Below are 23,929 nucleotides of genomic sequence, written 5' to 3'. Positions count from 1 at the left end.
AAGACATATCATAGTCAAGCTCTCCAAAATCAAAGATAAAGACACACTTCTGAAAGCTGCCAGAGAAAACAGAAGTGTCACATACAAAGGCAAGCAAGTCAGATTAAGTTCAGATCTCTCAGCAGAAACCATGCAAGCAAGAAGGCAATGGGGAAACATTTATAAAACCCTGAAAGACAAAAATTGCCAACCAAAAGAATCCTTTATCCAGCAAAGTTGTCAATCAAAAAGTAAGTAATGGGAAGGAAACATTACAAATCTTTCATCCCTAGACCTTTGCCAAGGTGTGTCAGAATAGGAGATATAGGCAGTGAGTCCTGCCACCAAATACTGAATAACTTGTCTTATCTAGACTATAAATTTTAATACAAACAGATGTCAGGTTAGACGATTCCCTCCCTGGCCATGAGAGGTCTCTTTCTTCCTTCTCCCATCAGTTATCTCACTTCTGCTTATTCTAAGTTTGAACTTCCTGTGCACTCTTTCTTGCCTTGAAAGCCAGGAGTGTGTTAACATGGAATGCAATGCCTTATGTAACTGCCTGGTCCTGGTTCCGCCATCCTCTTCCTCACTGTCCACCGTAATAAAAAGATTGACGTTTAAAACATGGTGGAAAGCGTCAGCGGAAAACACAGGTGTGTATCACCCTTTAATCGGTTTGTGTTTTGACTTCATTTGTTGTTGTATGCAGTCGGGTCAGTTCCGATTTATAGTGTAGGGTTTCAGAGGCTGTAAATATTTAGGGGAGCAGAACTCTTCATTATTATCCTGTGGATCCACTGGTAGTTTTGAACTGTTCACCTTGAGGATTAATGTGGAACCCACTAAGCCACTAAAACAGATCCATGTGTTGGTGTATATCTTTTTGTAAATGGATACAGATCTGTTGCAGTTGGCCAAGTGTAATTTACTAAATTCTGTCCCAGTTTCCACCTTCTGCCTCAGGATCATCATTAACATTGTCCCGTTTGGGTAATTAACTATTTGGCTGATATGTGAATAAATAGCCTTAGACTGGTTGTTGTTAAATACCGTGGAGTCGGTTCTGACTCTGCACAGGGTCTTCGAGGCTGTAAATCTTTACGGGAGGAGAAAGCCTCATCTTTCTCCCGCAGAACGGCTGGTAGTTTCGAACTGCTGACCTTGAGGTTAGCAGCTGATTCGGAACCACTATGCTACTACCAGAACTCCTTTAGATTGGTTGTAGAGATGCCTTTATACTTCAGTTCTATATTGTAGCTGCCGAGGTCAGTTAGAAAAAACATATTTGTTGTACTTTCTGTGGGCGAAAGAAATTATTTATGTAGGAACAGAGCATATAGAAGAGATTCCACAGATTCTTTGAACTTTTTACATTCTTATTTAGAAGTGAGTGATAGTTACACATTTTGCTTTTTAAATTTCACTTCCTGATCTTGCATCTATGATGCTGGGAACAGACTGATTCATGCGTCACCTCTCCTTTCTTTTCTACAGGATTGACCTTTGGGCTGGACAATGAAACTCATCTCTAAAATATAACTAACCTGAAAGGTTTTTTTTTTTCCTTATTACTTCCTTTCCCATGCAATTAAAATTTTATCGCTCTATTTTTTTGGGGGTGAAAATATACTTAAGGCATATACCAGATCAACAATTGAAAACTTAGACTTAGGTGACATTTATTACAGTCTTCCATTTATGCCATCTTTCTTTTTATATCTCTTCCTACCAAAATTATTTCTCCATCATTAGTACAAACTCATGCCGACTAAGCTTCTCATGTAATCTTTTGAGTTGCTTTTGTCAGTTTGATTTCAGTAAATTGTTCTTTAAAAGAGCACAGTGCTTAAAGCAGACAATCTTTTCTAATTAAGCCAAATGGTTGTTGGCTTTAAAGATAATTTCAAGGGGTAGTTGCTTTTTAAGGTTTCCTTAAGCTATAGTTTCAGGGGGCCATCAGAAAATCTGGATCCCATGAGACTTTGAAATTCTGTTTGGTAACTTATTCCATTTATCCTTGATGAAAATCTTCACTAATGGCACAATTCATTTCTTAGGGTCTTATGGCAAAGGAGGAAGTTTAATGGAGCCATTTAGCCAAACATGCCAGCTCCTACTTCTATTCCTTACTCTCCTTCCTTTGATGCTGAAGGAGAATAGAGTCCAGTTGTTGTGCTTTGGATGGTCACTCAGGACAGCTTTTAAGACCCTAGGGTGCTGGGAGGTAAAATGGTAAATTTGGCAGTGGTTAATACAACATAATGAATATAATTGGTATCATGAAGCTACATACTGGACAAAGGTTAAGTTTTGCAAATGCTATGTTATATTTTTACCAAAACCCAGTCTGTGCACAACCAAGCACCTCATGGAATTGGTTTTCTTGGTTCAGAGGTTTAGATTCTTGGTTTCTTGGGACATTACTATCACTGGCCTATAAGGGATCTCAGTGCTTTCCCATGCTTTTAAAACGAACCAGAGAAAGGAGCAGTGTGGGCCTTGTACTAAATAAAGAACATTATATGCATTAAGTCCCTGCATATAGTGAATATTTGGTAGGCCTTTGCTGTTATTAACAATTGTAATCATTCTGTTTTGATATGCTGATAATGTAGTAGGCTTCTGAAGAGATCTTTGAAGGGCTTTGGAAGAGTTGGAGAGCAGCGGCCTTATCTAGGTCTCTGGTTTGTGGGATGCGTGACTTGACCTACCCTGTTAATGATATGATAAGTCTTATCCTAATAAATAGGTGCAGTTGTTATTGTTAAATAAGTGCAGCCGAGTCGATTCCCACCCATAGCGACCCTGTATAGGGCTTCCAAGGAGCATCTGGTGAGTTTGAACCACCGACTTTACAGTCTGAAACATTAGTCTGCAGAACCACACTAGGATTCCAGCTTTATTTATTTATTTTAAACATTACCAGTGTTTTCATCTTTAGTCTCCCTTCCATGTGTCTGTTGTTGTTTTTTAAATGTTTTATTGTGAACTATGGGAGAACATTAGCTTTACATTCATACTACTGTATATCATTTCATTGCCATGGTTACAGTCCCCTCCATGCAACATCAACCAGCCAAAGGGTACATACCCTGCAAAGCCTGCCACAGGGTTGTCAGCACATAGCTCCTCTCCCTCTCTGGGTCTAAAGTCCCCAGCTGCTCCATCTCTCTACATGGTTGTTTCTGCCTCTATCTCTGGTGTCACTGTTTCTCTGGGTAAGGTACCGCACTTTGCTTTTCTCCCTTGATGATGGTCCCAGGGACCTCCGCTTCTGGACTGCAAAGTCAACCACTCCCCTCCTTTTGGCTACAAAATGTCTACCTTTACATATTCAGCCCTGAAAGTCAGTCCTGATGGCAATTATTCACTATTGTACCTCAAAAGTCCTATCCCCATCTACTTTCATCAGCCCTGAATAATCCAATTTTTAAAGTGTGGATCATGTAGAGACATTTGGAATGGTCCCCAAAATCATAGGCTTTGACTTTGAACCGGTTCAATTATGACCCATGCAGTGAAATCAGAATAGGGCTGAATTAGCAAAATGTGGGCGTAGTGTACTGGAACAGAAACTGGAACGAGGAAAATTACAGTTGAAATTATGGAATGGGAGACTAAAAAGAGGCATAGTGTACCCCTTTAGGAGCCTAATGTGTGAGTTTGTGGGGAGAACAACACACATTCAGTGCAGTAGGACTGGACACCATCTTTGAGCCAGGTACTGTTGTTCCTGACTCTGTTTCCCAAGACTTGGTTGCTGTGCAGTGCTCATGATGCCCTTGGTTTCTGTGAGGACAGAGTAAGTGTTTAGCAGGCAGCAACATGTAATTTATCCCATTCCATGGATCATTGTGTGGCATACACCACAGCTAACTGGTCCGATTAGTATTGTTGCTTCATCAGTCATCACTTAACTGGAAAGAACTGCTTTGATGCCATGTTTGTGATGCCCAATTCTAGACTTTATTTAAATAAACGTTAATATGATGTTATACACGATCACTTGAGATTCTATGCATTTCAGTTATTTCTCTAAACAACTATAGTGTAAAATTTTCATGCTTATATTCTGTACCCTGTCTCTCTCCAAGAGACCTGCAACAAACAGAATCTCTGCTGTATTTTCTGAGTTTATAAAATAAAGCAATTGTTTAACCTGGGTTAGAGGACAAATTAGTTTATATATATTGCTGTGTACACATGGCTTTCTCCTGTTGGTTTTGGAGCGTGGGGTTTGGGGACTACAGCTTAGCAGTTGAGAGAACCTCAGAAAAAGAATTAACAGCTGGGCGCTGTGATTTTTGTGACTAGGGGTCGGAAGGGATGGGTCTTGCTTAGGTTCTTATTGTATTAAGTTGGTTGTATTAAGTTGGTTGCATTAAGTTTATTTAGATTTCCCCTGTCCCGGAAGAAACACAAGCACCATTAGGAATAGTCAAATGTAAGTTTAATGAAATCTTACTGTGTACTATAGTTGTTAGAAGTAATCCTAAACTGTGTATAATTTTCATGTAGATGGGAATATTTCTGCATGTTGGTACTGTTCCAGGATATTATCAATATAGTGAAATGTGTGTTTAATTCTGAGTGTTGGATTTTAAAGGGGGCAACATGAAGTTGGGTAATCAGAAGATGAGAAACTATCATTTCTTACAGTCTTGCCTTTTTGTTATCTTCATCTGTGAGTTTTGGTTATGTGTTTAAGGTTTATGAAGAGAAGTCAAATGGAACATTGATTATTGTTCTTCATATAAGTGAAGGGATATATTAGTATAGACACCTTCATTCTGACACTAAATACCTGGCTACAGTGGACAATAGAAGAATTCATCTCATAGCAGAAATCTGAGCAGCTGGAGAGTGGTTAGCTAGCATTGGTGAGATTGAGGTTGTCTGCTTTCTTTCCTGGAGCCCACAGGGAATGCCCCTGGTTGAATGACTCATCTTTCTGAGTATGTCTGTTTATAGTATTGCTTGAATGATCGCAGTTTGTAGAAAATTCCATTGACTTGTTTTAATTTTTTTTTTCCCATAGCATAATTGTATTCGGGTTTTAATTCATGTTTCCCTGTGCCGCCTATGTTCTGATGGAAATTAGAGTGGTGCTCTGGAAGGGCCAGTGTATATATAGAAAGCACTTCTCACATTTTAATGTGCTGACAGATCATCTGGGGATCTGGTTAACCTGTACACTCTGATTCAGTAGGTTCAGAAAACGCCAAAATCTGCTATTGAGGGAATTTAGACTCAGAGTAACTCTTTAGGACAAAGTAGAATTGCTCCTTAAGGTTTTCTGAGACAGTAATTCTTCATGGGAGGACACAGCCTCTTTCTTCAACAGAATGGCTAGTGGGTTCAACTACTGGCCTTTTGGGTAGCAGACTAATGCTTAACCCACTGCATCATCAGGGCTCTGGTGGAGCCCCAAAGTCTATATTTCCAACAAGATGTTTAGTGGTCTGTGAATCACACTTTGAGTTGCAAGAATAAAGAATGAGGTGGTAGAAGGCTATTTAATTTGTAAACTGGACTGGAAGCTGCAGGGATTCATTAGATCATGCTGCTTGCTAAACACCAGATGGTGTTTGCCTCCCGTGTTCACTTACCTACATTGGTAGTATAAAATTGTGGGCATGTGTGCTTTAAAAAAAAAAAGGTTGGTAAAAAGGATTATGACCATATGTATTCAAGTTTAATTCTTCACTACCCACCATTTTTGATGTCTTCAAATTTTTTCAAATTAAAATGAAACCTTGTCATTTTCACTTTTAGTGGCTTTATTATACATTCTTCCATTTACCAAAGATACTGATGTATAGTGGTAAAGTGAATCTATTATGTGATCTTACATATAAAACTTAATTTTGTTTGTGAAAATAAACATGTCAAAAATTCTACATGTTCACTTCAGGAATAGTGTTTACATTTTCCAACTGCACTATCCTGTTCCAAATTTCAAATGATCCCACCTCCAAATGGAAAGGCACTGTCCAGAAGACCCAAATATTTTTATGTCTATCAGTATTGCTAAAAAGTAATTTTATTGTAGGGTTTAGTAAGTGATAGGAAGGAGGAAAGGCTGTGCATTATCATGCATTGTCTCAAAGCGACCCTGAATAAGGTGTCCAAGAAGCATCTGTAGGGTTTGAATCACTGACCTTGCAGTTCACAGTCCAGTGCTTATCCTATAGTGATACACTAGGACCCCCAGTGCATTGTGTAGGATCTTGGATTGTGCTTTTCCAATGATGATTTGGTATATATATTTTTCCATCCTTTGACTTTTAATCTGTTTTTGTCTGTGTGTGAGATGTGTCTCTTGCAGACAGCATATTGAATGATCTTGTTTTCTTATCCATTCTGCCACCCTCGGTCTCTTAACAGGTGCATTTAATCCGTTTACATTCAGTGTAATTATTGATAAATTGCTGCCATTATGTTTGTTTTTTTGTGGTGTTGCTGCTTTCTTTGTTCTGTGTGTCTTTGTTGAGTTCATGCTTTTTGTGTTCTTGCTTGTGAGTTTTCTCATAGTTTTTATGTTTCCATGTTCTTGGGTTTTCATTCTCTTGGTATGTTGTGAAGTGTTAATTTTCTTTGAGGTTGCCTTATAGTTCATTAACTTTTCTCTCCATTTAGTGTAGACTATTTTATCCTGTAATGGACCTGACCTTCTCACCATCTGGATCTCTGTTCTTATGTGTTTACCTTCTTTTACATTGTACTTGTATTGATTGACCTCCCAGATTCTCTGAATTTGTTCTTATAGTTTTGTTTTGTTCTCTTCCTTCTGTTGACTTAATTCTGGGAGGTGCTGCTGCGTATGTCAATCTCTGATTGTTGTCTGTTCTTGTTGGTTCTCAGTCCACAGAACTCCCTTTTAGGATATTTTTCATAGCAGGGTTGGCTTTGGCAGAATCCCTTAGCTTCTGTTTACCAACGGTGATTTGGGATGGTAAGCCTAATTTTTTCTTATGGCAACCCCAAATGGTAGTAGTGGCTTTTTACATCTTTAATGGAAATCCTAAGAATGCAGGAACACTCTGAGTGGCTAATGCAGTCAGCATTAGTATGTAGTTGCTGAAATCTGCTCACTGGCAGCTCCTTTAATAAGCTGACCAATAATGTGGAATGGAATTAGTTCTTGGGCCATTGTGGGTATGAGACCTACATGGCCTGAAGTGGAGTGTTGTTGTTGTTATATGCTGTGGAGTCGGTTCTAACTCATAGCGACCCTGTACTGGGTTTCCGAGGCTGTATATCTTGATGGGAGCAGAAAGTCTCTCGTGGTACAGCTGGTAGTTTCGACCTGCTGACTTTGAGGTTCGCATCTTCCAGAGCTCCTTTGGAGTGGAGTAGGACAGTCATAAGTACTTAGTTGGGGTTTTTGAACATTGAAGCATGTAGTTGGGATAAGTTGATCTGGAAATGTGGTGGTTGTGTGTTGTCAAGTCAGTTCTGACTCCTAGTGACCCAGTATAAGGTTTCCAAGGCTGTACATCTTTACATCTATCTCCCGTGGAGTGGCGGTGGATTCAAACTGCTGACTTTGCAGCCTTACAAGTCACCCATTACCCTACCAGAACTCCTTTGTTCTGGAAATAGTGAGTTGGAATTGAATAATTGAATGCATAGAGAAGAGAATCCTGGGGTATGCAGAAGAAAAGCAGCCTGTGTCAGTGTGGGGAGAGGTAGGAAGAGTAGTGGCAGGCTTAAACGTGTTTGAAGAAGGGAGTGGTTAATATTTAACACAGTAACTAAGGGATATTAAGGAACCCTGGTGGCACAACGATGAATCATTTGGCTGCTAACTGAATTATAGTCAGTTGAAACCCACCAGTGGAAGACAGCTGTGGGGGAATAACTTCCTTAAAAATTACAACCTTGGCAACCCTGTGCGGCAGTTCTACTCTATCTTGGTGGGTTGGAATGGACTCTATGGTGGTCAGTGTGGTTTAGTTTAAGGATCATGTAAACTCAAGCTGGGCATTGTTTTCTTGTAAGAGCTAGGTATTGGAGGGAATACGTGGTGGCAGTCGTTTTCAAGGTGGGATAATACTAGTAGAATGAACAGCTTTCTGCCAAGAAAAAAAGATGGAGCCTGGGTCCTTTCAGATCTGTCACTATGGGGAGTATTATAAGTGATTTAAGCAGAAAAGAATAAAATCATGTAAGTGGTTTAAGTCAGAAAAATATTAGTGATTTCAGGCACTTCACTTAAAACTTGATGTTGCCTAATGGTTAAGTACTGAGAAGGTGATATGGTTAAACGTAGGTAGAAAAGAGTGTGCGATTGGCTGAGTTTTTCCAGAAATATGCGCTGAGTATGGTCAGAATGAGAAACTAGCTAGGGCCCCAGCTTCTTCCCCCTTTGATGTTGTATTCACTTTTCAAACTCATGTCAACTCTGTAAGACAGTGTAGAACTAGAACTGCCCCACAGGGTTTCCAGTGCTGCAGTAGAAGCAGGCATGAAAGACTGTTTCACTGACTGATTCAGTAAGAAAGTTTATGAAAAAGTGAAAGTTCATATTGTTGGGAATCAAAATAAACTGCTAACAGAGCAACACATGTTTGTGTTTTGTGTCTGCTTAACCTCCTAGGATCTTTTCTAAAGCACCAAGTATGTTGGTTGTTATTTGTTCTGAACAGCGATAAAGTTACAAGAATACTGAGTGTTAAAAACTTGAAGGGCCTTATTTCTGTCCGTTCTACCTGTAATTCTTGTGGCCCACAGCAGAGTCAATATATTTATTACCTTCAGGTCTGGGACTTTGCATCTCTGTTAAGGGAGGTATGTTGAACAGCATTCTAGATTATGAAAGAAAACTTGTAAGTAGTGATTTCCCAAAAGGTTTGAGGTGTGTATCTAATTTTAGTCACCATACTCTGTCATGAATTTTTCCTTCCTGTATTTAAACCAGTTTACAGGTGTGATGAAGCTGCTTGTGTCAGGAACTGAGCTTTAAATGTGTTTTCTTCCTGTGCAGCAGTTTTGATCTCAGATGGCTTATGTTTTAATTAGACACTAGTTGTAGGGTATAATTCTCTGCTCTGGACCTGAAGCCTGGTTGAAGTCAGCAGCCCGAACAGGCTGCAGTAAATCTTCACGAGAGTTTCACAGTGAAAGCTTTCTTGGGGCTTTTTTAATTTATCAACTCTGGATATGTAAAAAATAACATTACTATCTCACGCTAGTGTTTATTGTGGATGATGGTGAAGAAGAGAATTCTGCCTGAAGCTTTAGGAATACCTTCTGGCAGAAAAGGTGGATTTGAGCCCCAGAGAACATGAAATCCTTGTGCGTTTAAAACTTAACAGTGGCAAAGTAGGGTAGGAAGATTTTCATGCAAGCGCACGGGGATGATAACAAAACTAATTGAGCTGTGTTTTGTGATGGGTCTTTAAAAAGTATATGGAAAGATGCAATTAAAAGATAATGCAATCTTTCCACCAAGTTTCTGAAATACATTTTTTTAGTGTGCAAGTGGTATGTAGGTAATTCATCTGTATCCTATTTGGGTTATTTTAGCTCTAATCAAAGTACGTTTTTCTGCTTTTTAACAGTGTGTGACTGTTTACAAAGGAAATATTTCTTTTTTCAGTTCTTTGGTGACTTGTCCTCCTGCCATGATTTTGAAATTGTGCTTATTTCTTGTGTCAATTTCAGCTCAAATTTGCAGACTCTTGTCTTTTAACCGTAAGACCTAAACCCTGATTCCCACACCCTCTTCCCTCAGGGCTATAGATGTATTGTCCCCTCAGGAATACTGGGGTGTGCTTTTAAAGCGGATGTCCAGAAAATGTATCTTTTATGGCAGGTCTAGGGGGCGGTGAAAATCCTAGTGCTCTCTTTCCTCGGGCCTTTCTTCTACTTCTTATAGATAAGAAGGAGAATTGCTCTCATTCTAGGAAATCCTTGGAGCTTAGCAAGAGTATAGTTTAAGTTATTTAGGGCTTAGAGTCTCTATACGGTTGGATTTCTAAGATGTAGATTGTGTTTATGCAGGTTTAGGAATTGAAGAGCTGGAAAAGACTAATGATGATCTAGTATTCTCATTGAGTTCCTTGGAGGTGTTATGTTACCTGCTGTAGTGCAGTTATAGAGGTGTTTTTGTTGTTGTTGTTGTTAAGCCTCACATCATTCATAATGACCAACTGTCTTCACTTCCTCAGTCTCATATCTTACTCTGTCTCAATTACCTGCTGATACATATAGTGTAAATAATGTTGTTTGTTGTCCAGTGCCGTGGAGTCAGTTCCGACTCATAGTGACCCTATTGAGGGGTTCTGAGGAGTGTGTGGTTGGTGGATTTGCACTGCAGATCTTGCAGTTCAGTGCAACATGTGGTCCAGCGCCAAACCCAGACTACGATTCTATTCTCTTGAGCGCTTCTTTCTTTCAATCTCTAGCTTTTTAATGTTACAATTGTTCATATGTTCTCTGTGGTGGATGGATACCTTTTCTTTTCTGTCATGTGTTTTATCCCCCACACACCAGTCCTTTATTTTGTTAATTTCTCTCTAGGAACTTGAATTACAACTGATAAAAGAGATAAAGAAACCAAATTTTTGAAGTTATGAAGGCCTGTTATTAATGGGTGCTTCTGTCAGTCTGTGTGTCTGTCTGTCTGTGTTTTAAGTCACCATCCCCCTGCTCCACTGTCATCCATGGCATTTCCCTCATAGTGGTCTCTTTTTGTCTTCATTTGTATTGCGTGTTATTAAGAGGCCAGTGCAGATCAACTCTCACTTCTGAGGGGAAGGGTTCCTGTTTTAGTACTGCATTCTCCCAGCCCTCAATGGCAACACCAAAATGTTCCAAAAGACTGCTTCGTGTATTTGTGATGCAGCACACATTCTGGTATTCCTCAATTAAAAAACAAAAACAAAAGCACTTCCATAAAATGGTTCATTACACCTGTGTTTGTTGGGTTTGTTGTTAAATGTCGATTTAATAGTGACCTTGTATAGGGTTTCCAAGGAGCAGCTGGTGGGTTTGAAGTGCTGGCCTTGTGGTCACAGCCCAATGCTGATCCCTCTTTTTCTAAACTTTCCCCGAATATAAAACCTCCAGTATGACTAGTTACTGAGTGTGTTTGGTGTGTGAAGAAAGTGAGATGTTTGTGTGTTTCCTTCATTCTCTTTAACAACTTGGAGTAGTCATTTTTTTTTTCGGAGGGTCAGTGTTGATGTAATTCTGAAGTCGACGTGTTTGGTTTTGGTTATACAATACTTGTTTGGATTTAACTTTTTTTTTTCTTCTAAAAATAACCAACAGTCAGCATAAAGATGTCTTGATTGCTCATAAAGTAACTTCTCTTTTCCCCTTCTTTTGTTTACTCAGGACGACAGTGATGGGATTCCGTGGTCAGAAGAAAGGGTGGTCCGTAAAGTCCTCTACTTGTCCCTGAAGGAGTTCAAGAATGCCCAGAAGAGGCAGCACGGGGAAGGCCTTGCTGGGAGCCTCAAGACAGTGAATGGTGAGTTGGTTATTTGGATGGAATAACCAAATGGGCTTTGCTTCTGAATTGGATATGCCCTGGGCATCTTGTGTTGTTGGCCTAGCATTGCTCAGGAGCCTGAGCAATGGATTTTGGAATCCTCTTGGGTTTGTAGATTTATTACTATGTTCTTCTCTACAAAATATAATATAGTTTACAAGGTGTGTTATTTAATCTATTCCATATTATGAAGACCAGGGCTGTAATCTAATATCTAGCTAGCTATGTGCTGGACTGACTAGAACCAGTCTCTAGGCTTTTTTGTAGTATCTTCTATCCAAGTGGGAGAGCAGAACACCTTGATTGTTTTGCTGGAATGTGAACCCTTTAGTTCTTATCCACTGTTTGTATAGGAAATAGTGCAAATCTGCATGCCTCCTGCTCTTCCTGCTCCCTGGCTCAGTACCCCTCTTCTTAGTGGTGGTAGCTTCTCTCCTTGATGAGTAGGTTGGGTAAGTAGAAGCTGGCTTCAAAAAAGTTTTGTTGGAAAATGGAATGAAAAGGTGGTGGAATTTTCCTACAAGCTCTTTGAAACCCCCTGGTATACAGCGGGACAGAATTCCTATGCATTTAGAAGTGTACCTCTGCATCTGTGATGGTTCTAAAATGGATCCTTGAAACTTGGAAGTTGTGTCATCTTCCTATTTTGTGGCTTGTACTGAGAAGTGGCCCCTTCCACCTTGTGTTTTATACTTGTTAACCATCAAGGACACAGTGGCTCGCTTTGGCAGACAGGTTTCCACCACAACCCTGAGTGAATAATATGGGAGACTTATTTAAAAAATTTCCCCCCATATGTGCAGAAGTGTAAAATTTGGACCCTTAGTCTTAGGGAGTCCTGTTGTGGTGCTGTAGGTGTGGTGGTGCACTGTTAGGTTACTTGACATGCAAAGTTTATTGTTCAGACTTCTCAGAACCCCCCATACAGGGTTGCTTTGAGTTGGAACAGACCCCAGGACACTTAACAAGAACAAATTCCTAAAGGATACTTTACCTTTCCTTGGGTGTCTGCATAGATAGAAACCCCATGCGTCCTTGGCTACCAATAATATAATGAACTCTTAAGCAATGTGTCTATATAGAAAGCATTTGATTCGTGGGTTCTTGCTTTATGTAAGGCTTTTGCTTGACTTGAGTTTTTTCTGAGGGTGCATATGTGTTGGAGGGAGAGTATCATCAAATCCTGACATCTAAGTAGAAGAATAGGTACTATGATTTTAGATGTTGTTGTGCTGAGGACTGGTAATACTTAATGCTTCTTTGACTCTCTAACTGAATTCAAATAAAAGAAAATATAGCATTCCATGTGGGGAGTGGGGGGAGGAGAGGGGGGAGGTCATCTTCCAAGAACAGAAGGTAGCCAGATAAGGAAGTCTGAAAACCAAAGTTAAGTCATTCCAGAAACAAACCAGCTCTGCTAGCCATTTAGCCAAATGTGCTAGTATTTTCATTGTAGTTAGAAGAAAAGTTGGTGTAGTTATCTCTGTTGGGATCTTCTTGCACCTCCTTCATAACAAGTTATAGTGTTTGCTGTCCTGGTTTGCTCTTTACCTTCTCAGGGTTTTTTTGTTTTGTTTTGTTTTTTTAAATACCTTGAGGCGCCACAACTAAGAGGCTGTCTTTCAGTTGTGAAGTTGTTGTGCACCTGCCCTTTTCAGGTGAGTGTTGGCGCTTGTTTAGGCAGCATTCCAAGACCACCTTTTTGTCATTCCATGTGTTGAATTTCCATAGCAGCTGTAAGTAAATGCATTGCTTTGTGTCTGAACTTTAGTGTACTAAGGATAATTTTCTGAGAGTTGGTTAACATGCTAAGACAAAGTGTGCTTTCTTGTGTGGGGAGTACTGAAAAGCCCAGGAAGGCGGAGTCACTGCCAGGAGAGTAACTTCTGTAGACTCAGATGCCCGGGAATCCCAGGAGTGCGCCGTGCAGGGGGTGGGAGGCAGTGACAGTTGAGAGCAAGGGGCATCACAAGATTTCTGGGCTTAGGGTGTTGAGAATAGGGATGATTATAAGCAGTGATCTGTGGGTTATGCCTGTCTAGATGTTTGTAAACACTGTACAACAACTACATCCATCGTTGGGGCCAGTGAAACCAGTATGGTACGCATATATGGTATATGTGTTTTTCTTTATGTATTCCTTGACACTATCCTTTTAAGAGATGAAGTAATTCCTCCATTGAACCTGTTTTAATTGTCACAGAAAGTCATCCGTTGGTAGAGTTTTCAGCCTTCTTTGAGAAGGAGACTGAAATTGGGTGGTGCAAAGGGAATTGCCTGTGTCTTTACTGCCGTCCCTGGGTGGTACAAGGATGTCAATCAGTAACTGAAAGGTGTCTGATTAAAGACAACCCAGGAGCCCCCTGGAAGAAAGGTCTGGTGATGACATTTCAGAAAAAGTCAGCCATTGGAAACTCTAGAGGGTATATGGGAATGGTTATGAATTTGAATTGAGGTTTTTTGGAGGTGGAAGGTGGTTTCTACTCTTACGTTTCCCTTTAAACTTGTGGTCTTTGGGTACTTTGAGAACTATGCCTATGTGCCGCTCCCCCCCCATGTGTTGGGTCAAGAATACTGCTCTGTGTGAGGTTTTTGTGAATGTCAGATTCCATGTGTGTTTGTGACTTTCCTATTTATTTTTTAATAGCAAAATTGTAATTGCATCTCGAGTCACGTAACATGCATCTAGTACTTATTTTAGAATATAGACAAAGCAGTCAAGAAATGAAACTACATATTGCATAAGGCAAATCTGTGCACAAGATCTCTTTAAAGCGTTGAAAAGCGAAGATGTTAGTTTGAGGACTGAGGTGAGCCTGACTCAAGCAGAAGTGCAGCCAGAGTGCTTCTTGGAGGCCAGGATGGCCAAACTTCGTCTCTCATACTTGGGACATATTGTCAAGAGGGACCAGTCATTGGAAAAGGATATCATGTTTGGTAAGGTGGAGGGTCAGGGAAAAAGAGGAAGACCCCCAGCGAAATGGATCGGCAAAGTGGCAGCATCAGTGGGCTCAAGAGTGGCAACAATAGTGAGGTTGGCCCAGGACCGGGCAGTGTTTCTTTCTGTTGTGCATAGGGTCGTTAGGAGTCGGTCCCGACTTGATGACACCTAACAACAAACAACTTTCCAATAGTAGTATTAAAAGCAGAGGGTTTTATCTCCTGCCAATTTGTAAGCAAAGATGTTTTTAGATTATTGGCTCTGCCAGTGCTTCCTGAGAAAGTAAAAATTTTTCATGTCCGATGTTTCTCATTAAAAATAGAATGTACTCCACAAAGTTCCTATCTAATTTTAAAACAAATTGACATCATTTCCGCTAAGTAGTTGACAATCTTGGGTGATAAAAGCTAGCAGAACTTTGCCCTTTTCATGTATGGAAAGGGGACTGGTGCCCAATTTCTCTGAACAGCCTAGGAGAAGGGTGGTAGAATGCCACTGGCCTTTTTTGCAGGTCTAGTGTAGTGAGCCTTGGTGTGGTGCAGTAGGATAAGCACTGAACTGCTAACCTCAAGACTTTGTTCAAACCCATCAGCTGCTCTTGAAAAATACTATCCTGGGGTGCTGTAAGTCAGACCCAACTCAGTGTCACTTAACAACAGCAGTATAGTAGCAAGGAGCTACTGGATTGGTAACTTCAAGGTGGAATGTTCCAGCTGCTCCTGTAAAGAAAGATCTCAGAAACCCTCCATTAGGGTCACTGTAAGTTGGAATCGACTCAGCGACCGAGAGTTTGTTGTTTTGAGATTAGTATGGTAGTAACAACTCAAGTTGCCATAAAATATTAGATCTTGTATTTTTTGTAGTAGAATCCATGTTTGCTATCAATCGTACATGGAGAAAGTCCTTGTAAAAATTGTGCACAAAAAACTCTTTAAGGGTCATTAATGCACACAAGAAAAATGCCCATGTCGAAAAAGTCTCATATAAAAGGTAAGGGATAGGGGCTTGGGTTAGTTCTCGGGTTCAGGTTAGAGTTACAGTTTATTACTTTATATTATTGTGAGTATGAGAAATTTTCTATGTGCTTTCTCTATGGGTAATTTTTTGTGTGCATACCGTTCTTGTGTGTTTTTATTACAGTGGGTTTTTTTTTTTTTTAACCTGTAATTTTCCTATGGGCCTGTTTTTGTGAGCCTTTTTCTTTTTTTTTTTTTTTTCATAGAACAGATTCCAAATATAAAAAGTTTTTGGAGGATATTATTTTTTCCTTGTAATCTTTTTCGTTTGTTGGAGATGTGCCCAAGTTGTCATGGTGAAACTGACTTTGGAAGGGATGGAACTTGTTTCTGTACTTTTATTAGCGCTTGTAATTGAATTGGTAGACAGGAAATTAAAACAACAAAAACCACCCCAACGACCTTTGTATTCCTTGCCCTCCTTTTTTTCAGCCATAAGCACCCATATGCCTTTATTATTTCTTGCTTTCTTAACTTAGATGTGAGTTTGAGCCGCTGACCTTGTGGTCCAATGCTTTATCTCACAGTGCCATACCCGGACTACATATAGATGTTGTTGTTAAGTGCCTTGAGTCGGTTCCAATCCATAGTGACCCTGTGTATAGCGTTTCTGAGGAGCGGCTGGTGAGCTTGAATCGCCCACCTTGCAGTTCAGCCCAACTTTGCAGTCCATCTCATTAACCCACAGCGCCACACCAGCACTAGATAGAATTGTTGTTGTTATTTAGTGCTGTGGAGTCGATTCCAACACATAGTGACCCTGTATGGGGTTTCCAAGGAGCAGCTGGGTGACCTTGAGCCACTGAACTTGTATTTCAGATGACTTTGCAGTCTGACACATCAGCCCACAGCTCCACACCAGGACTTCTTAGATGGGGTTTCAGGTAACAGTGGTCAGACATGGGCCACAACAAAAGAAAAAAAAAAAATGAGTGCTGTTCTGAGTGAGAAGCATGAGGGAATCTCTTCCTTTCAGAATGATTCCAATACCAGGTGAATTCTGTATTTGGTTATCATATCAGACCTTACTTTCTGTCATCACAGTCAAAAACCTTAGCACACACACACGCACAGATGAACAGGGATGAAGTGGTGGAAAGCCCACCTGTATATGCTAGGTAGGACGTTTCTATCTGAAGTGTGGTTATTCTTCATCGGTGCACCTTGGAGACTTCCAAGGGCTAATCAACAGCCTGTCACGTTACATAGAAATGCCAGGTCTTTGTTTTATTCTTTCCCTAATAATTCAGCCTTTATTAAAGCTAACTGGTGAGTAGAGCATTGGAGTCAAAAAACGAGCAACCACAGTGGGCCAATGCGAGTGTAAAGTCCGAAGGGGTGAGGTGTTGGCCATGCAGTCAGTTCCTACTCATAGCAACCCTGCATAGGGTTTCTGACCCAGCATAGGGTTTACAGGAGGAGAAAGCCTCATCTTTCTTCTGCACAATGACTGGTCGTTTTGAACTGGTACCGTTGAGGTCAGCAGCCCAACCTGTAACCCCTATGCTAACAGAGCTCCTTAAATGGGTGAGGAGGATACTACGTATGAGGCCGCCCACCAAGTGGGTTCAGAGCCAAGTGAGATTATTAGGAAGGGCTCCGCTTTTGGGAGGGTTGGCAGCAATCTAAGACAGACAAGAAAAGTTAAAAAAATTGGCCATATAAATAAATATTAAGTAGAATAGGAGACAGGTTTCTCACTGTCGAATGTAGGAAGAAAGAAAATGAGGATGAACCCTATGGTGTTAAATTGGAATTTATGACATTAATATTGACTCATGATTTTAATAAACAGATAATAACATGTATATATTATGTATGTGTGTATACACATAAAACGGTGTTTCAAAAAGTTTGTGGAGAAATGAAATGAATAAATTGAAGAATTTGTTTTCACAAACTTTTCTGAAACTCCCTCCTATATACATGGTTGAAAGCACACAAGTACACATTTTCTAGCGCTGCTTGGTCCGAGCCAGGGGAAATGATGCTCCAATAACTATGACCATACCTAGCACCCAGATTTTGAGATTTGAGTAGCACTAGTCTCACGAAGGAGTTCTGGTGTGGTGCTGCTCTGAGTTTAATTAGCTGACTGCAAGGTTGGCAGTTAGTTCAAGCTCACCAGCCACTCTTTGGAAACCCTATTCAGGGTTGCTATGAGTCAGAACGGATTCCCTGGCACTTTACAACACTCTCACCAAAAAGCAGTAAGGGTTCTTTGGAGAAATGATCAGTTTATATAATGAGGGGGAAAAAACCGAACAGAAAACCTCCACAATACAACTCATGATTTTAAGATCCGCTGTGGGTCTTGGAACATCTCCCTCAACGGATAAGGGTGACAACTTTATATAGAGTTTCGAATCTCCCAGGCGATTTTGAAGGGTCCTGATCTCTGTGCTTTGAAACTTCGAATGCTTATTCATAAGAAAAAATAAAATTGACCTGTCAGTGACATTGAAAATATCAGACCATATGTCTGCTTAATGGAAACTACTTCAGGAGTCATATTTGAAATGAATGTTGTGGGCGTGGTTACCCGCCAAAGAGATACCTTTTCCTTCAAGTCTAGCTGGTTTGTAGGTGGTCCTTGCTTGGACAGGAAAGGAATGAATTATTATGAGCAAACAACTTTTCCTTTGGCTGTTCTGGTGTGTGAGCACTGTTCTCATCCTCAGGTCAACACTCAGCATGGTCTCCTTGGATAGGCAGGCATAGGCTTAGTTGCATGCTGATTGTTCTCTCTTAAAGGTCCAGTCTCTGTGACTTCTCTTACCAGGTTTTGTGCCCTCTGTTGTGTGAGTTGCATGCCATGTGTAAGAAAGCTTCGTGGAATGAAGGGAAAATATATTTCATTAGAAACCCCTTAAATTCACTCTTTGTTGAAAACGAAGCTGCAGCTTCCCTGGAAGAGTGGTCAACTTGTGAAGATATAATTTCTTTCCTTCTGCAGCTGTGTGGTATTCAATCTATTTATGACCTAAAGTGTGCAGATGGGGCTTTTCTTGATAGAGCTTCCATTTAGTAAATATTTGATTCAGTTTTTTAGTATGTGGGAGGCTTTGTGGGGAGTAGAAACTGAGCTCAAATTGCTTGTGTTGGAGAAGTTATAATACCTTATTTCATCTGATCTAAGATGCCATTATTTTATGTATCAATATGTTAAAAACCCACTTCAAATGAAAGTTTATTATAATTGTAAGAGGTGCATGTTTTATCATGGTGTAACGTATGTGAGACTTGAATTTAGTAAAGTATAGGTAGAGTACTGCAGAATAAATCTTTGGAAATCAGAGAGATGTGTTTATGTGGGTGCGGGAGTACTCATTTCCCTTTGTTTGAACTTGTGTGTGGATGTTTCCAATGCTGTCAGTTGGTTCGGACTCACTGCGACCCTGTAAAGGGTTTCCAAGTAGCAGCTGGTGGGTTTGATCCATAACCTCTAATGGTTAGCAGTCAAGTCCTTATCCTACAGTGTCAGACCAGAACTCCAGGGTTAGTGGTGAATGTTGTGTGCCCTCAAGTTGGTTCCAACTCACAGTGACCCTCTGTGGACTTCAGAGGCAGTAAATCTTTCTGGGAGCAGAAAGCCTCCTCTTTATCCTAAGAGTAATTGGTACTTTTGAGCTGCTGACCTTGTGGTTGGCAACTCAGCTCCTAATCTATACTAAGCTGCCAGGGCTCCTGAGGGATTGAAACATTTTTATATTGAGATAACTTAAATTTTTTTTATAAAACACGAATATTGGAACTCCCCTCTCCTATATTAAGATTCTTGACTGATTAACATTTTACCATATTTGTTTTGCTGTTTTCCCTCCTACCTACCCCATGTTGTTTTTCTCCATACACAAAACTAATTAATTATGTTCCATAAATCCTTTGAAAGTACTTTGTTTACATCATTACATAATTCAGGACATTTTGTCTATGAACAGCAATGTTTTCATAAGTTATTAGGTACCACAGCATCAATTTAACAATTTAGAAAGTAGAACTGGCCCTGTGGGATTAGCAAATTGCTTTTAGCAAGCTGGTGGGGCTCCTGCTGGGGCTGTGGCACTGAAGGTCTGAAGTATGCTCTCTCAGTAGCCCTTTTGGGTCCCTACAGCATGAAGGGTCAGATGCATCATTTTACAGATAGGGATTTTAAGTTTTGATGGTGGGCTTTACTGGAAGGAATTGATCATGCTGAAGACTGATTGGAACCGAAATCCAATTTAAATGACAGTGAGATGCCACAGGTTCTTGTAGGCCTGGCTGCTTGTGAGTATTTCATGGCGAGTTAAGAATGTTGGTGCCTGTGGCGCGCAATGTGATGTGCGGCTTCTCTCTGGATGGTGTGCTTTAGACCAACTGCTCCTTCATTTCACCCAGCAGATCTCCTTTCTATGAGGAAATCACTCTGGAACATCTCTCTCCTTTCTTCATGGCTTATCCCTTTTTAGTGGAGCCTGCTCATTAGTGAGCAAAACATGTTGTATCTCATCAATAAAAAAATCATCCCCTGTGCTCTCATCTCTTGCTACTATTCCATTTCCTTCCCTCACTGTATAGCAGATCCTTTTGAAAGAAAATCTCAGAATTATGTCTCCATGTACTCCTATTCATATTAATTGCCTCACCATCTTTCCATTCTCTTTTTTATTCCTGCAGACAGCCTTCTGTACCAGGCCACACTTAGCAAGAGCAGTACTGAGGGAACTTGGATGCCATCATCTCTAGCTTTGACTGGCACTGTGGATAACTCTTACCCCCCCACCCCCCACTTTCCTTTTCAAATGGAACAGCAGATCAGTTCTTCATCCCTGGCTCTAAAGTGTCTTGTGTGTCCCCCCCATGTTTTCTTAGAGTGATGGCCAAAGACCTTACTCTGGCCCAGTTGATCTCTGATGTCCTTTACCTCTCTCTCCCTCCTCCTTCCCCACCTAGTCTTCCTGCTGTTTCAAATGCAACAAGTATATATGATCATGGCCCATGATGTTTATTCTTGCTGACCCCCTCTGTCTTGAACTCTGTCCCTTGGGGTATCTGTCTACATGTCAATCCCTCCATGTTTAAACGCACACCCTTACCAGAGATGCCTTCCTTGAGAATCTTTTTAAAGGTTGTACCTGCTGCTGTTAACTCTTGGACTCTTTATCTTATTAAATATTTCTTATTTCCACACAAAATTTCTCACTGCCTGGCGGATGTTCTGTGTGTTTATTCCATACAATAGGTGATACATTTCCTGAGGGTACTGGGCTCACTGTTGCTGGCTTCACAAGGTAGGTATTCCATGAAGAGATCTGTTAGAGCCGTGGGTTAGGTGCTGGGTTCCTAGCCACAAGGTGGATGGCTCAAACCTACTAGCCACTCCAAGGGAGAAAGATGAAGCTTTTATTCCCAGGAAGATTTATAGTCTCTAACTCTGCAAGGTCTCCTGGTGTGGTGCTGTGGGTTCATGCAATGGGCTGCAAACTCAATTGCAACCACAAGGTTGGCAGTTCAAGCTCACCAGCGGTTCCTTGGAAACCCTGTACAGTGTTGCTATGGGTCGGAACTGATTTTGACAGCACTTAACAACAACCACCATGCTGCAAAGGTTCATTCTGATCCTGAATCAACTTGACGGTGGGTTTTGGAGTAGAGGCGGCACTCCATCCACGAAGGAGGTGCTGAGGAGAATGTAAAACTTTTCTGTACACACCAGCCATTCCTGCGTCTCTATTGCCTGTCTTTTGCTGTGCTGTGTATGACCTGCACTTGGGAGGATTTGTTTAAATGTGAACCCTAGATTTTATTTTGAAAATGTGTACAACTCAGCAGTCTAATCCAGATACTAGTCCAGGCTATTCTGTGTGCCACCAAAGGGGACCTTTACTCATAATTATGACTTTATTTCTCAGGCTCCTATTCATACGCTCCTTGTACCCAATTCCATTTTTAATATATAAAAAGAACATCTGCTTTTGTTTTTTTCTTTTTGAAACATATTTGTAGAATGCCTATTTGATTGTAAGACATATCATGGTAATTAAAATTAAAATTGGGCTCCTAACAACAAAAAAGTAGTTATCTCTTTTAGTTTGCATAACATTATAATTGTAACATTATAATTGTATAGAACAGAGCTAAACCAGCTTTAATGACTATAAGCACCTGTGACTGTGAAGGTGGTTCAGATTCTTTATGTGGAATTCTAACATAGCTCAAGGTTAGGCATGAAGTAGTGATTCAGGACAGTAGTTATGTACTGATGCAGTGCAGTGATCGTCCACTTTTTAAAAAAGTTTTTATTGTGTATTGAGAGAACGTTTACAGGGCAGATCATCAATTTTACATTCAACAAATCATATACATTCAACAAATTCATTATAATGGTTATAATCCCTTCCACTACCATCAGTTAACACAGCATTTCTCTGTTTATTTTAGATCTTTTTTTTCTTCACATTCAGACATACATAAACTACCAAATGGCACATTCTGCAAGTCTGCCTCCTGGCCGCCAGCTCTCAGTCCCTCTCTTCTCATGAATCTAGAGTCCTCAGCTACTCCCCGTCTCCATGCCCCCATCTCTGCCTCCATCTCTGGTACTGCTGCTTCTCTGGATAAGGTCCTGCATTCTGCTGTGCGCAGTCATGCCATCTATATTTTGAGTGTCTTCCATTGTTAGGGTTCACATCTTCCATTGTCTCTGACAGTGTTCTTTTCTGATTGTGTTCACTGGCTAATTTTTAGACTTGGATTCTTAGGTCTTTCTACCTAGTTTGAGTTAGTTGGGAAGCTGCCACTTGTTCACCGTGTGGAACCCAGCCCACTGGTGTTTGAGATACTAGCAGCTTTACTCCCATCATCACAGCAACATGCAAGCCAGCCTGCTACAGCACATTGGCATGCAGTTGTGGATAGGTCTTTCAGGGTCTTGCAGTAAAACCACTTGGGCTTCCCATTGCATGTGGAAAGGGGGGAAGGTCTGCTCCCAGCTGGAACTGGAGGGAGTTTGTTGATCTGTGCTCATTCTTATAAAATGCTACTGTCGCTCACTTAAGGAAGGAGAGGCTTCATGTGTTTGCAAATCTCACCCATTTCCAGATTTAAGTTCTGTAATGTGTTTATTCATAGATCTTTAATTACTACCAGATTTACCACAAGGAACAAGTGAGATTTTGTTTTCTGTATGAGTTTCTTCTATTGCATTTTCTCCCATTGAGGCCCTTTTTCAGTCATATGTCGCTTCTGTTACATGGGATATTATGTGATTTAGACAATGTGCAAATGCCATATTACTTATGCACATATTAAGTTCTGTTCATTTTTTTTTTACATTTTTTACGTAAGTCTAAACAGTTTGTACTAACGTTTGTCTTGTATATAGTGTGCCTTTCTATTCATAAAATTAAAGGAACCCTTTCAGATACTCTAAAACATCTTTAACATAATAGTGTAGCAATATGAGTGAGCTTCAAAAAGTTTATGGGAAAAATGCAGCTTAAAAATGGCATGGTCCCATATACTCTTTGAAGCCCACTTTAATAATATTTTGGTGCACATTGTGTTATCACGAATCATTGTATCTCTGATGGATCTTGAATTTTTAACATGATAGTTTCAGCTTGGGGGCCATATGCTTGGATGTTGCCTGAATGTAAGCTATGAGGCACAGAACTTTATACAGATCTTGGAAATAACCTGCTACTGCTTGGCTCACATTAAATGTTTCAGTCGTATATTGCTGTTGTTATGAGCCGTGGAGCCGGTTCCGACTCATAGCGACCCTGTACAGGGTTTCCGAGGCTGTAAATCTTTACGAGAGCAGAAAGCCTCATCTTTCTCCTGCGGAACAGCTGACAGTTTCGAACTGCTCACCCTGAGATTAGCAGCTGGATTCGTAACTGCTGCGCTACCAGAGCTCCTTTAAGTCATATGTTGTTGTTAAGTGCCATCAAGTCGCTTCGCACCCATAGCGACCCTGTATAGGGTTTCCAAGGAGTGACTGGTGAGCTTGAACCACCAACCTTGCAGTTCAAACGGCTTTGCAGTCTGGCACATTAACCCACAGCACCATACCAGGACTCCTTAAGTCGTATAGAGTATATTTTTAAAGAAAAAAAAAAAGAATGGCTTACTAGATAGCTTTTTTTGAAACTTCCCTGCCTTCCGCGAATGCTTACATTTATAACTTATGTCTTTATCTCACCTGCTGCGAAATTTGTTACTTTTCTGAATCCTTCTATAGTCTATATAGCCCTGAATTGGACTTCATGATTTTCTCCCCTGAATGTCATAAATCTGCACTTGGCACTTAGCCCTCATTCAAGGAGGGAGGCACAGGCTTCTTTAGTAACTTCACCCTTGGCCATCAAGAAGAGGACTTGCTAGTATCCTCAACACCTGCTCCTTCTGTGTGTTGTGCTGTTCACTTGCACTCTGCATCGTGACCGGTTACCAGTGTTCTTGGTCAGCTACAGGATTCTGTCTTTTTCTCTACACAGGTCC

General features: G+C 40.5%; 1 protein-coding gene across 1 annotated transcript in view; it reads left to right on the top strand.

The window, feature by feature from the left end:
* Window positions 1-23,929, top strand: part of JARID2 (jumonji, AT rich interactive domain 2) — a 303,515-nt gene that overhangs the window by 125,719 nt on the left and 153,867 nt on the right. Inside the window, exon 2 of the mRNA XM_006864074.1 lies at window positions 11,329-11,464. Coding sequence (XP_006864136.1) covers window positions 11,329-11,464 — 136 coding nt within the window. The remainder of the gene's footprint in view (window positions 1-11,328; window positions 11,465-23,929) is intronic.

This window comes from Chrysochloris asiatica, unplaced genomic scaffold, assembly GCF_000296735.1.
Source record: "Chrysochloris asiatica unplaced genomic scaffold, ChrAsi1.0 scaffold00060, whole genome shotgun sequence".
Classification (NCBI taxonomy): Eukaryota; Metazoa; Chordata; class Mammalia; order Afrosoricida; family Chrysochloridae; genus Chrysochloris; species Chrysochloris asiatica.
This window is presented reverse-complemented; position numbering and strand designations above follow the sequence as displayed.